This window comes from Carettochelys insculpta, chromosome 5 (genome assembly GCF_033958435.1).
Source record: "Carettochelys insculpta isolate YL-2023 chromosome 5, ASM3395843v1, whole genome shotgun sequence".
Lineage (NCBI taxonomy): Eukaryota > Metazoa > Chordata > Testudines > Carettochelyidae > Carettochelys > Carettochelys insculpta.
The window spans coordinates 90,601,012-90,613,499 of NC_134141.1; the positions used below are offsets into that span (position 1 = coordinate 90,601,012).

A 12,488-nucleotide genomic window follows, 5' to 3' on the forward strand; every position below is an offset into this window, starting at 1 on the left:
AGGGCGTGTGTAGACAATCCGCGTCCCACTATGTCAAAATAGTGGGGTCCTCCATGGCGGCAAGCAGCTGAGGGGTTGAGAGACACTCTGTCCAGCCCCTGCAGGGCTCTGTGGTCGCCACATGCAGCAGCGCTTAGCCCAGGGCTTCTGGCGGCGGCGGCTGCTGCTGCTGCTGTTGCTGCAGCTGGGGGCCCATGCTTTGTGCACGGGGTCTGCAACTGGTGGTTGGCTCTGTGGATCTCATGCTGTGCAGCGTGAGTGTGTCTGGGGGGGCCCTTAAAGGGAGCAGCTTGGGGCTTTGCTGGCCCCTTATTTCGACGGGGAGCGCTTGTGTGTTTGGACGTTCCGCATTTCCTTCTGGGGCGGCTCCTTTTGATGTTCTCTGTCGCTACTTCAATGTTGAACGTCAGTGGCTCCAGCCCTGGAGGATGTGTAGATGATATGCATCGAAGTAGCCTATTTCAATGTTCTTATGTCAAAATAGGCTTTTCGACATAGCGTGCTAGTGTAGATGTAGCCGTCATGAATAGAGAGAAAGTAGTCCCCAGTGGAATAAGGAGAGAGATTCTTATTGAGCCAATTCTAAGGTAAAAACTCAGGAAAACCTCACTCTGTTGTAAGAATATTTTTTGTTCATTACAACCTGTCATTTTCAAAACAGCATACACTAAATTAATGAAGACCCTGATGAGAAGTGCAAACAGAGAGTAATGTATTGCCATTTCTTCTATCCCAAAGTTTCATAGGATTCAGATTCATAGAGATTTAAGACCAGAGGGGACTATTAGGTCATCTAGTTTGACCTTCCACATATCACAGGTGCCTAAATTTTGCCCATTTACTTCTGGGTTGAGTTCAGTAACCTGTATTTGACTAAAGTTGGGTTAAAGCATAATTTCAAGAAAGGCATTCAGCTTGGATCTGAAGGCACCAAGAAATGGAGAATCCACAGCTTGCATTAGTAGTCTCCTTCAGTGATTCATCCCCCTCCCTGATAACTGTTGGCCTTATTTATCAATGTGTGTATGTCTGGCTTTAGCTTCCAGCATTGGTCCTTGTTATGTTTTTCTTTGTTAGGTTTAAGGAGTCCTTTGGCACCTGCTATTTTCTCCCATTGAAGACAGTTATATATTCTGATCAAGTCATCTTTCCTTCTTCTATGTGATAAGCTAAGAAGTTCTTTAAGTCTCTCATTGAAAGACAGTTTCTCTAGCCCTGGAATAATTTTTAGACTCTCTTCTGGACCTGCTCCAATTTTTAAACATCCTTTAAAAATATAGAGGCTAGAACTGTTCATGGTTTTCTGGTGTCAGTCTCACCAACACATTAGACAGAGGAGAAACCGTCTCTGTAGTCCTTCCTACTGCTTCCCTGTTTATAAACCAAAGGATCACACTGGTCTTTTTGTAAGAGCATCTGGTACCGGGAGCTCATGCTGAGTTGCTCACCCACATTGTCCATCTTTAAAAGTAATTACCATTTAACACAACTAAATACTTTCATAGCCGTAAAATCAATTTTAAATATGACACCTTGGATGACATTTAAAATATTATTTGATTTATGAAGATTAAGACCCAGACCACATCCTGTTCTAGGTCTGAGTGGAGTTCCCTTTGATGGAAATGGGCATTTTGTGTGTAGGCTTAGCTTTCAGATGATCATATATAGGCTGCCCTATGTGTGTTTGCAATTACTGGGAAATGAGTGCACACATATTAGCACAGTCATTTGCAACAGGACTATCCAACTACTCATGTACTGTGCAAAAATGGTTGAGGCGTGGGTGGAACTATATTTATGTTGGCACCTTTAACTTCCAGTGGAAAATTGTGTAGGAATCTTCCATTATGGTCAAGCAACAATGCACATGTGTACAAATTGAAGTAGGAGAGCTAGTATTCACGCAGTGGCTAGGCATGTGGATTAGGACATCTCAGAAAGAATATAGTCCAATACAGGGAGCAAACCAAGGAGCTGGTGGTGTGATTCCCCTGCTTCTGTACACACTCACACAGCTCTGTGAGAATTTGCATGAATCTACTGGTGTTACCATCAGGTCCACTGACCGGCAGGGGGTGAGAGTGCCAAATGTGGAATATGACCCTTTGTATAGCCACAGCAGTGCACAGCTGCGAAGGAGAGAGGGAAGGAGGGGGGCCAGTGCCACAGTCCTGGCATCGCTGATGTCAAAATGCCCTAGGCCCTGCCTCTTCTGCCATTGGTCCTGCCTGTTCCAGGGCATAAAGTTGGCTCCTGTCTCACCTTGCCACAGGGACCGTGACAGCTCTCAGTGATGCTGATTACCATGGTTGCTTTGCTATTTAGACATGGGCTATCTCTGAGAGCTAGTATGTATGTTAGCAGGGGACTCACACCCCTAGAATGTAGTATAGGCATAGCCTAATACATAGAAATTATTAATTATTCATGGCTTGTCCACACAGAAGAATAAGCCTTGGATATGAGAAAGTAACATGTTTGACCGCTGTGGGAGCATGTGAGAAGTCTGACATTAGTTCTGTGCTTTACCCCAATGGAGAAAATTGCCATCCATAACATTTTCAGTAATAAGTGTATTTTAAATGGTAACTTGTATAAACACCTCCCCCCAAAAACTTTTTGTTTCAAATCCTAGTTAAGATCACTATATAACAACACAGTTACCTGCAACATCATTTAGAAACCTCAAATTTATCAAAATAAAAAATAGGTTTTCAGTAGGAACAAGACAGGTTTATAACAACTGTTACTGAATTCAGTAGGAACAGGATTGGATCAAAATTATCCAGAAAAGTCGTACGTTTTCTAACTAATGAAACAGTGTTCTATGTCTAAAAAACACCTGAGTTTTCAAGGAGCTTTATCTACATGGAAAATTTGAAGGAGTGTAAATAAACTACAGAAAGACAAAAATATTAGAAAAGACAATATCTCAAATCATGGTCATTTTTGAATAATCTGTAATTCAAAAACAGTTTGATATGGGTTTGCAAAAATGTTCTCTTTTGCCTTCAAAAATGTCTGACTATTTTCAGGCCAAACCAATGTTCAAAGCTGAAGTTTCAGGGGACTAAAATAGGGTTACACATAACCACTTTCCATTATAAAACCCTAATTATGGAGTGGCTACCATTTCTCCATAATAGATGGTATTCTAAGAAAAGTTATTTTGATTAGTAGAATTATATTTCTTTTCCATCAGATAGCTTAATAAAAACCATAAATTCAGTTTATTAATGGTGATCTGCAAAGAAATTTAATAAATTGAGGGTTGTGTGCTAATTTTTGGTGTATTATCGGGTGGCCATCACCTCTTCTTGTCTGGTCTGGTGTAGGCAGACTGAGAGCCTGGATTGGGCCCAACATCCAAGATCGGAAAGGGGTGCCTATCTTATGAATCCTGGTTGAACTTAGATGAGCATTAGATGGTGAACAGCTTGGCAATATCAGGACTTTGTTGGCTTTGCACATTCCCCCCTTGCAGAAATGTCACAGAGACTTTACTGGTGGAATCACAGTAGTGTTAGGTTAGGTGGCACCTAAGTGGGGACTTTGTGAATTCCATTGGCACCTAAAGGACTGAAGTGCATGAGGGGGTAGGTAAATGCATAAGACCCTTTTCTGAATCTAGCCTTTCATTTTTATTTTAAATGAAAACTTAGATGTGGAAGAACAAGAAGGCACTATGAAAGAGGTATGGTACTAGCAAATGCTGACTAAATTTGAGCCAGGATGTTACCTCCTGTGAGAAGTAAGTCAGTTTAGTGAACACATAGTGAAAACTACTGTAGACAAGGAATGTTTTCTATGACCCTTTCGAATCTTGCTTCATGCACTTTACATTGCCTACATAGAGACAATAGCCTATGTGCTAATTTTTGAAAACAGAGGTCCTGAGCACCATCTGGGAGATGTTGAGCACTTTCAGTTCAATAGTCAGACCAGGTCTGTACATTGTTTTAAAAAAAAAAATCTGTGGCAGTGAGTCTCCGAGACAAGGTCTACAAGTGCCAGGTGGGTGGATCTCTGAAACCAAAATTCAAGCTAAGTGGCAATGTTTATACTGCTGTGGCCAGGTCTACACTAGGTATCAAAGTCAATCCCAGATACGCAATTCTAGCCATGCCATTAGCATAGCTAGAATCAACATATCAGGATCGACTGTTCCCTGGTGTAGATCGGAGCTCTTTGGGCTCGTGCTGACGTCCCTTACTCCACGCAGCAGTTGACTCAAATAGCTGAGTCCAGAGAGATCGATTTTTGCCAAGTCTTCATTGATGTGGCAAAATTGATCTCTGGAAGATCGATCACGGTGCATCAAACCCCCCTTAAGTATAGACATACCCTAAGTTTACCACCATAATGTAAGTCCCTCAAGTCTGTCTGTATATCCAGACTCTGCTTTAGTTGGAGTTGATTCTGTTTTAGGCAGGGGGTTGGACTAGGTGACCTCCTGAAGTCCCTTCCAGCCCTAAAATTCTGTGACCTTCTACAGTGTGGTACTGTTTTTTTTTCTTCTTCAGTATAGATCTGTGAAATGGACCATTTAAAACTCTCTAAATCTGGTTGATGCCAGCATAGTTCTTATAATGACGTTTTAACGTAAATAGCATCAGTTCTTCGGTGACTTGTCTAAGATAACAGAACCAAGTTAGAATTTGAAACTTCCTGCTTCTGAATTCTCTTGCTGTCCCATACCCCCGCCCCCCACCCCTCTCTCATACTGTAAAGATTATCATCAATTTCAAGACATTTTGATGTAGAGGCTGGAATCTTCGCATTTGCAGATAACAGTGTGAAATTATCAAAACAAAAAGGCAGTCTAGTATCATTTTAAAGACTAACAAAATAGTTTATTAGGTGATGAGCTTTCGTGGGACAGACCCACTTCTTCAGCTCATAGCCATACCAGAACAGACTCAAAATTTAAGGCACAGAGAATCAAAAATAGTAATCAAGGTTGACAAATCAGAAAAATATTATCAAGGTGAGCAAATCGGAGAGCAGAGGGGCAGAAGGTGGGGGGAGAGACAAGAATTAGCTAAAGCCAAGTCTGCAAAAGAGCCCCTATAATGAGCTATAAAATTCCCATCCTGGTTCAAACCACATGTTAATGTGTCGAAATTGAATATAAGAGAGAGTTCAGCAGCCCCAAACTGCTGTGAAAGAGCTCCTGAAGAGGAATATTCACAGCAGTTTGGAAAGAGAGGCTGCTGAACAATCTTTTATATTGAATTTCAGCACATTAACATGTGGTTTGAACCAGGATGGGAATTTTATAGCTCATTATAGGGTCTCTTTTGCAAACTTGGCTTCAGCTAATTCTTGTCTCCCCCCCACCTTCTGCCCCTCTGCTCTCTGATTTGCTCACCTTGATAATATTTTCTGATTTGTCAACCTTGATTACTATTTTTGGTTCTTTGTGCCTTAAATATTGAATTGGTTCTGGTATGGCTATGATCTGAAGAAGTGGGTCTGTCCCACAAAAGCTCATTACCTAATAAGTATTTTGTTAGTCTTCAACGTGCTACTGGACTGCTTTTTTATTTTGATAGTATATAGACTAGCACGGCTATCTCTGTTACTATTCAGTATGAAATTGTGTCTATTAGGGCAATTCTCTAGTGTTTCCACAGCCACAGGGGCACCAGAGATGGAGTCATTTCTTCTAAATTCACTTTTAGTGGTGAAAATCCATGTATTAAGACAGAAAAGAATTTGTGGAGTTTATTTGACATGCCTCTTTTCCTCCTTGAACCACTTCCTTTTTCATGAGAATCTGAGATTGCAAATATGGAAATAATGAAAAATAAAAAGTCTGCCCTGCCTTGTAAAATTTGGAAAAAATATCAGTTTCCTGGTGAGAATCAAATTGATGAATAATCTACAACAATCATGATCTGCCTAAGATCTGTGGTGTAATTCTGAGGTAGAAATGTATATTTAAAAACTGTCATAAATAGTGAAAATTAATTTAATATTATTAATTTAAGTCCAAAGAAGTGCAGTATAGTGTTAGAATTCAGCATTTGGAAACAAAACACAGTGGTTTCTTTTCATAATATTTGTCTAAAATAAATGTTATGTAAGTTTTCTCCTTTGATGCAATATATGGCATTAAACCATCCTTCGGCATGGCACCATAGAGGGACATTGTGTTCACTCTTTGAACAAGGCCATTTTGGCTTGGCATCATTTTTAATGGTATGAATCATATAATTCTGGAACATCTTTGTCAATAGATTGTTTCATGAGGAAAAAAAAGGCTGATTGTCTGTTACACGCGAAAATGTCTCTCGCTCTCTTACCACATCTGCCCAAAAATGGTGGGAAAGAACTGAAGAAGCAAGACAATACTTTTTTCTTCATTTTCTTGTTATGTTGTTGATAGGAGCCTACAGCTTTTCCCACTAAAGTCTGTGGGGATTTTGCTGTTGAGTTCAGCGAGAGGTGAACTGGTGTCTGCTCTGTTTAGTATCTGGTCTTGTAACTATTGATATTTGCAGAGGAGCAATAACTAGTTGCTTTTGTTTGTCTTCTCATTCATCTTTAAGCATGGCATTATCGCTACAGAAGATGAAGAGTATTTCATTGAGCCTTTAAGGAATATAACTGAAAATTCCAATCGTTTTAGTTATGAAAATGGTCATCCTCATGTTATTTACAAGAAGTCTGCCATGAACCAGCAACATTTCTATGATCATGCTCACTGTGGCGTCTCAGGTAAATAAGCATGAACATCAATTATATTTTCACTCTTTATTAAAAAGTGTCATTTAAGATTTAAAACTAAAAATACCTTCGTATTAGTTCTACATTGGTTTAATGTACAGTATGTAATAGGGTTCTGTTATAGTGAGTTTAGCACTAGGAACTCGCCTCTTGGATGATACTGTTCACCCCTTTGAAAAGTAGCTTTGCATTTTTTTCAGATTCAAGTCAAGACTGTAGTGTCTTTGAAGGCTAAGGCACTGTGAGTAAGTCTTGTTTTATTCCTGTATTGAGCACAGTGGCAGTGATAAGTGCAGGCTTCTACACAAAGTGCTGTAAGTTTACCTTGTCCCTAACTAGAAGGCATGACTTGAGTGACTAAGTATTACAGCTCAATGTTTAGGAAGTGTTGTGCGTGTCATTTGAAAAAGCTCAACACATGATAAATGTGTGTTAATGTTATAATTAATAATATTTAGAAATGATCAAGAAGTCTTGATCTTTTTTTTTTTTTTTTTTTTTTTTGATAGTGAGTATTGCTTCCATTTGTTAAGGTTACTCCAAAAAATGGTGCATGGGTGATTTAATTATGGGAGTCAAAGGTCTGACAGCATATTTTTTGTTGAAAGATGTTTCCATTCATAGCCCAATTTTCCATCCGCTTTAAACTTTCTCAGATCTCTTCTGTGTTCCTGAATTGTCCTTCCTCAGAAAGAGGCCAAAAGACAACTTTTTTTAGTCCAGTTTAGCATAAAGCTAAGAAGCTGTTTTAAATGTCTGGAGGTAAAAATATTTGTTATATCTTTGAAAAACCATCTAACCTTTTCTTGCTTATATACATTTTAAGAATAGTTTGTTCTTAAAAGTTCACTTTATTTTTGGGTGTTAATCCTCAGTAAGATCTGCTGCATAGGACAGTGTGGCAAATATTAATTTTCAAAATAAAAAGATATAAAATTCACGATAGGTGTAATCTCTGTTTCATTGCTGTTGTTGGAGATGGTAACTTGCTGGCACCATCTGAATGAGATTACAACACAAAGGTGCATACCTGTAGAAGATCTTTTCTGAGTGGTTAAGTTAGCTGTTGTCTTCCCTTGAGTCAGAAGAGCACCCCCAACTCCTCCTTTTTAATGAAAGCATCATGGAATGTATGTTAGTGTTCCCTCCCACCCTCCCCATGGACATATCTGCAAAGCAGAGAAAACATAGATCAGCCACTCAGCATGAGGACAAAGATAAATTAACTATACCCAAAAAGTCACAAGTAATAATTGAGGGGAGGAGAGATGAGAGATTACCAGCCTGTGCATATCACACAGTTCATCAAATGTGTACACTGAGATCTTGCAGTCCCATAAAATGTGTTGCTATACCACCCTTAGCTTTCAGACCCTTCTCATCCTTAACCTGCACCCCCTACCAACTCCAAACCACCAAATACAATGGGTTCCTCTCCACTTCACACTCACTGCCTTGGAACCTTCTTGTTTCAAGTCCCTTCCACTGAGATACTCTCCACATTTCTTTCAGACAGGTAGGTCTTCCACCCTATCCACTCAACTCCTTCCCTGCCCACAACTGTCAAACCCTCTTATGCCAGCCACCGTACCTTTTCTGATGTCCTCATCTTAGCTGCCAAAATCCTACAACCTCCTTCTACTACAATTACTTAGACTTCTGACTCCCATTTGTCAAACCCCCAGACTTCCTCAGGACCTCTGACAAGATTTCTTTTTCTCATCTTTTCTCAACTTCCAAATCCCAGGATCAGGTTGCCACTAGAAACATTTGCTTGTATAGTAATGTTGGTTAGAGTGTGTTTTTTTTTTAAATCTGACACTTTTTATATCAGTAGAAGCTGAAGTGTAAATACAGTTCCATCAGCAAAAATGTTTTTGCTGGTATATCTTATATCATTCAAGGAGCTAACCTGGAATAAGCACTTTGGCTGATATAAACTGTGTCTACACTAGAAGAGTATACCAACATAGGTAAAGGATCCCTAGTCAAAATCAACGAAATAGATATAGTGGGATCTCTAATCAATTGCAGTTGGTGGACATGGGTAAGATGATACTTCTGGCCTATCTGACAAAGATATTCTGATAGCTAACATGAAGTTCGATTCTCCTCCTTGTGTACTTATACATGACACTGGATTGTGCACAGGAGTCAGATATTTTTGCTGGAAGAACCCCTACATGGCATATTGCCCCTACTTTCCTTGTGCTCTCAAGTGAGGGCATACAAGGGGTGCGTCCAGCAACTCTCTCTCTCACTTCCTTTTTACCATTGGTGGTGAACGTTGTAGTTCCCCATAGCATTAGCTTTGGTTAGCTAGCTTTAGAAAATGTTCAGTGTATAATTAGTATAGTTGTAATTAATATCTAGGATAGAATAGATTGGGAGTAGTTTTCTTAGTACCTGCAGGATTTATTATGAAAAATAACCCGAAGTTTTAAACAGTGTGCCATGATCATGGGTATTATCTCTGTTGTGCTCTGTCATGCTCTGTCATGGATGGATTTGTTTTTTTTCGTGGGTGAGGGACAGAAGCAGGACAAATACCCTAAATAAACTTTCTTTCCAATCCACGCTAAGACACTGAGGGTGCATCTGCACTTGCATTCCTCTTTCGAAAAAGGTGTGCAAATGAAATAAATCGAAAATGCAAATTAGATATAAATTTGCATATTTGGAACCTTGTTTGTGTATTCTAATTTCGAAAGAGCTTCTTTTGAAAAAAGAAAGCCAGTTGTGACGCTGCTCTTTTGAAGATGGGTTTACTTTTGAAAGAATCCTTCTTCCCTTTATTTAATGAGAACAAGGATTCTTTTGAACATGGAGTTTGCTTTCGAAAGAGCAGCGTCTATACTGGCGTTCTTCTTTTGAAAGAAGCTCTTTTGAAATTAGAATATGCAAACGAGGTGCCACATATGCAAAAATATACTTTGTTTGCATATTCTGTTTACCTCATTTGCATACCTCTTTTGAAAGAGGAATGCAAGTGTAGATGCATCCTGAGTGATTAGCATTTAAAAGTTCACCTCATGAAGTACGTTGTATGACCTGCAACTGAACCAAGCCCAAATCGTGACCCAGAGCACTCTGGATCAATATGGAGTGCTGCTCCAACTAGTTCAGGAAGCAATACAAAGTCTGGAAATAAATATTATGCTTCCGTTTCTCGGTTTGGATTGAAGTTTTTAAGCATTCAGATTATATTACCACCTCAAAGTCCGTCTGCTCAACAGTTACTATATTAACTGGATATATCACCCCATCAGTGCAGGATGGGATGGAGAAGTAATAATGTTTCTAGATCCCATTAATGACCGCTTCTTGGAGCAGGTAGTTCCTGAATCCACAATGAGAGCAGTAACTCTTGATTTAGTTATAAGTGGAGCAGAGCACCTGGTCCAAGAGGTGATGATAGCTAACCCTTTCAGAAACAGTGACCACAATGTAATTAATGTCTTTGGGTGGGTGTGTATAAATACCGAAGAAGCCAAGAAGTAGAATTTATCTTTCGAAAGGTGAACTACGTGAAAATAAAGAAGCTGGTGAAATGGAAATTAAAAGAAAAAGTCACAAGAGGGAAATGCCTGCAAGCTGCATGGAAACTTCTTAAAAACACTGTAATTGAGACTTAAGTGTATGATTAAATTAAGAAGACGACAAAAAAAATTGCCACCAACAGAGAAAAGAAGTGATTAGAGGCAAAAGAAAGTAAAATTCTTCTGAAGAAAATAGAAAGGAGGCTAAAGTCTGGCAAGTCAAGTGTAAAATTTATAATTAAGCAGTCCAAAAAAAGCCATTGAAGAGCAAATAGCAAAAAACAACAACAAAATAAAATTAAAACCAGAAACTAGCAGCAATTTTAAAAAAAAATAATACAAATAGGAAGTTTGCCAATCAGTGGGGCCACTGGACAAATGAGGTGTTAAAGGAACACTCAAGAAGACAGTGTTTCCCTGAGTGCTTTTCACCTTCCAGGAGTGAAAAACACACTAGGGGATTCCATCATTAAGGTTTTCACAAGTGGCCTGTCTAGACTCTCTAGAAGGATAGTCTCCTCCAGATTTTCTACTGCTGGGTTTTGGATTTTTCAACTATAATGTTGAATAAACTAATAAACTTATTTGCAGCCAACCTCAACAACAAATGCACAGTGTTTTGCTCCAGTGCCAACTGCAGCTGGTTCTGTCACTGATGCTTTTTTTTTTTTTGATGGTCTGTTCCAGTGTTCCCTGTAAACTGAGCATTTGGGTAGCCACCAAGGAGAGATTCAGGTGCTGCCCAGCTGATTAGAAGAGCACGTATAGCAGGCAGCATGTGTTACTACTGCTGGTGCACATCCCCATATGCCTTGGTGCACATAACAAAATTTATTCTTCCCATGGATGAAAAATATTAGAGGGAACCCTTGTCTGGTCACCTCCTAAATGCATTCCCTCCAGTTCCTCTCATTTCAAGGGTACTCAGGTTTTGTCTGGTTTCAACTTCCTATCTCACAGAGCTGGAAGGGACCTTCAGAGGTCATTGAGTCCAGTCCCTTGCCCTCTTGGTAGGACCAAGCACCATCCCTGACGGGTTTTTTTTTTTAAATTTATTAGCCCCAGACCCCTAAATGGCCCCCTCAAGGGTTGGGCTCAGAATCCTGGGTTTAGCAGGCCAACGCACAAACCACTGAGCTACCATTGCACTGGGATGGCTAACGCCTGGGGACCATCTACAGCTGGAGCATTTTCACAATCCCAAGATTCTCCCAAGTCTCGCTCCTTCCATTTACTATCCCACCCTCTCCCCAGCATTGCACCCTGTCTCCTGAGGCACACAGCCTTTGGGATTACTTGGGGGTGGGGGCGGGTCTGGTGCAGGAGAGCAGTCAGGTGCCCCTGCAGTCACTATGGCAGCAAGAGCCAGGCCAGATTGTGAAAATGTTCCACCTGTAGATGGCCCGCCAGCCATGAGTTTGAGATCGGTGGCCAAGACAATATTGGCTCAGTCAATGCGCAGGATATCTCTAAACATGTGACAGCCTGATGATGGATCACTGGAGAGTTGTCCTGTTCTGGTCATTTCCTCTGAATTATCTGGCATTGACCACTGTCGAAAGAAGGGATACTGGGACCATTGGTCTGATCCAGTATGGCCTTTTTTTATGCTCATCACATCAGTGTTCTTGAACAACATTTCAATAACTGATATGAGCAAGGTAACAACATGATCATCATCATTTTCCAGCTCTCTCTGCCATTGGTGAAACCTCTTACAATGATGCCAGGTGTGGCAAGTCTGTGTTACAGTCTCTGTTCACATGGTTTGAAATCCCTGTAAGGGAAGTGCTGATAAATAACCCACAGTGTGACGTTTATGTGCACAATCACTTGCGGAAGAAAAAAATATTACTTATCTGACAGTAAGCTTTCCAAAATGTGTTGGGCACGTAAATATTCTCCTGGCCTCACACCTTCCCTAGTAGGTCAGACATTACTTACAGTGGTGCAAAAGAACAGAGAAATGGGTATCAGACACATCCATTTTATGCCCTCACTTGAGAGCACGTGGCACCCGCATCACCTAGTGGTACTGCTGACAAAAGTCTCTAAGTACACTGAGTGTGCACGTGCGTAGAGTTGAATTTACGTGCACAGCTACACTAAAAGCCAGCTGTTATTGCAAAGTAAGTAACCATTTTGTCTTTGTTCCGTAAGTGGTGGATCGCATGCCAGTATGGATTGGAATTGTCTGCAGTCTGTGGCTCAGAT

At 40.3% G+C, this 12,488-nt stretch overlaps 1 protein-coding gene across 3 annotated transcripts in view; it reads left to right on the forward strand.

Annotated features, from left to right (window-relative positions):
* Window positions 1–12,488, forward strand: part of ADAMTS6 (ADAM metallopeptidase with thrombospondin type 1 motif 6) — a 253,068-nt gene that overhangs the window by 20,217 nt on the left and 220,363 nt on the right. For 2 of the 3 annotated variants that reach the window (XM_074995514.1, XM_074995515.1), the window contains exon 4: window positions 6,558–6,726. In XM_074995514.1, coding sequence (XP_074851615.1) covers window positions 6,558–6,726 — 169 coding nt within the window. Of the gene's footprint in view, window positions 1–6,557; window positions 6,727–6,935; window positions 6,977–12,488 lie in introns of those variants that run through there. The other variant, XM_074995516.1, reaches the window with a different exon arrangement.